General features: G+C 60.8%; 1 protein-coding gene across 1 annotated transcript in view; it reads right to left on the minus strand.

The window, feature by feature from the left end:
• Positions 1-1,246, minus strand: part of ZNF132 (zinc finger protein 132) — a 35,063-nt gene extending 33,817 nt beyond the window's left edge. The window contains 2 exon segments of the mRNA XM_015560797.1: positions 887-1,127; positions 1,232-1,246. Of these exon segments, the coding sequence (XP_015416283.1) occupies positions 887-1,127; positions 1,232-1,246 (256 nt within the window).
• Positions 1,247-1,407: the final 161 nt, after the last annotated feature.

Below are 1,407 nucleotides of genomic sequence, written 5' to 3' on the forward strand. Positions count from 1 at the left end.
CTCCCGGGCCCCCCTGGGGCAGCCTGTGCGTGCGCTCCGGTTCCAGCCTCAGTGGTGATGGGATTGGCACTGCGCCGCCTCCATCCCAGAGGCCGCTCTGCAGAACGGAGAGGAGGCGGGCACTTCGGTGGGGCCGAGGCATGGCGGTCAGAACCGGGGGAAGGCCGCATGGTGGCGCCCCTTGTCCCGGGTTATGCCTGGACCCCGGGAGTGGGAGTGCTGAGATGGGGGTGGAGGCGGTGCATCCCTGGCTGCCAAGGGGACCCCCACCCCCACCTTCATGGTCCACACACAGGCTGCAGCTCCACCTGTGGCCTCTCACAGGGACCCGGGTTGAAACCAAGTCCCTGCAGCTCTGGGGGGGCGTAGATTAGAGGTTTCCCAGGACTTGGGGAAAAGGGATGAGGGAGGATAGGGCATGACTGCTAATGGGTACAAAGTCTCCCTGTAGGTGATGAAAATATTCTAAAATTGGATTGTGATCGTCAGACACCTGTGTAAATATATCCTTTAAATGGGTGAACTTATGGTGTCTCTTAATAAAGCTGTTTTGAAAAATCGTCTTATGGAAGACGGACAGAACCAGGGCACGGCCCCACACCGGGTCAGGCTCAGTGGGGTCCAGTGAGCAGCCTGGAGATGCCTGATCCCCAACCTCTGCTCCCACAGGATCTGGGGCGCCCCAGCCATAGCTATGAGGACCACTCATGAGGCTGCCCATTATGAGACAGAGGCGTGCACACAGCCCGGTCCCAGCTCCTGCAACATGAAACCTGGGCAGGAAGCAGCATCCATGGCTGGACTTTGGGACAAACAGAGCTTTCTACGGGGAAAGGCACAGGGCGGACGCTGGTCGCCATGGCGCGGCCGGGAAGGAGGGTCTTACCAAGTGAGGCCATGAGCTCGAAGATCTCCAGCCTCACGTCGCGGTACAGGCGCCTGCGAGCCTCGTCCAGGAGCCCCCACTCCTCCCGGGAGAAGAACACGGCCAGGTCCTCGGAGGTCACGGGGCTCTGCAATGAGGAGACGGCTGAGCCAGGGGGCCAAAGGGCCAGTGGGAAACACACACAAACGCTCTGGTGGACACAGCCAGGCCCTGACCTCTCCCACTGTCCTCTCCTGTGACCCTCTCAGTCCATCCTCTCCTCACCCTCTCCTCCTCCTCAGGCCCCCACTTCAGAGGAGGTAACCGGTCCCGGCACCACTGGTGTCCCCTGCTCCTTGCAGTCACCGTATTCAGGCCCATCCAACCGAGAGCAACAAAAGGCACGCTGCCCCTCCCCCCACGGGCCAATTTCCTTTATGTCCCCCAGATACGAGAGAATTGGGGCTCTCCTTTCTTCCTCAAGTCTCGAGCCCCAGGGCCCCTTGGCTCACACCCCCTTACCTTGTACAGGGACCATACAT

This window comes from Myotis davidii, unplaced genomic scaffold (genome assembly GCF_000327345.1).
Source record: "Myotis davidii unplaced genomic scaffold, ASM32734v1 scaffold936, whole genome shotgun sequence".
Classification (NCBI taxonomy): Eukaryota; Metazoa; Chordata; class Mammalia; order Chiroptera; family Vespertilionidae; genus Myotis; species Myotis davidii.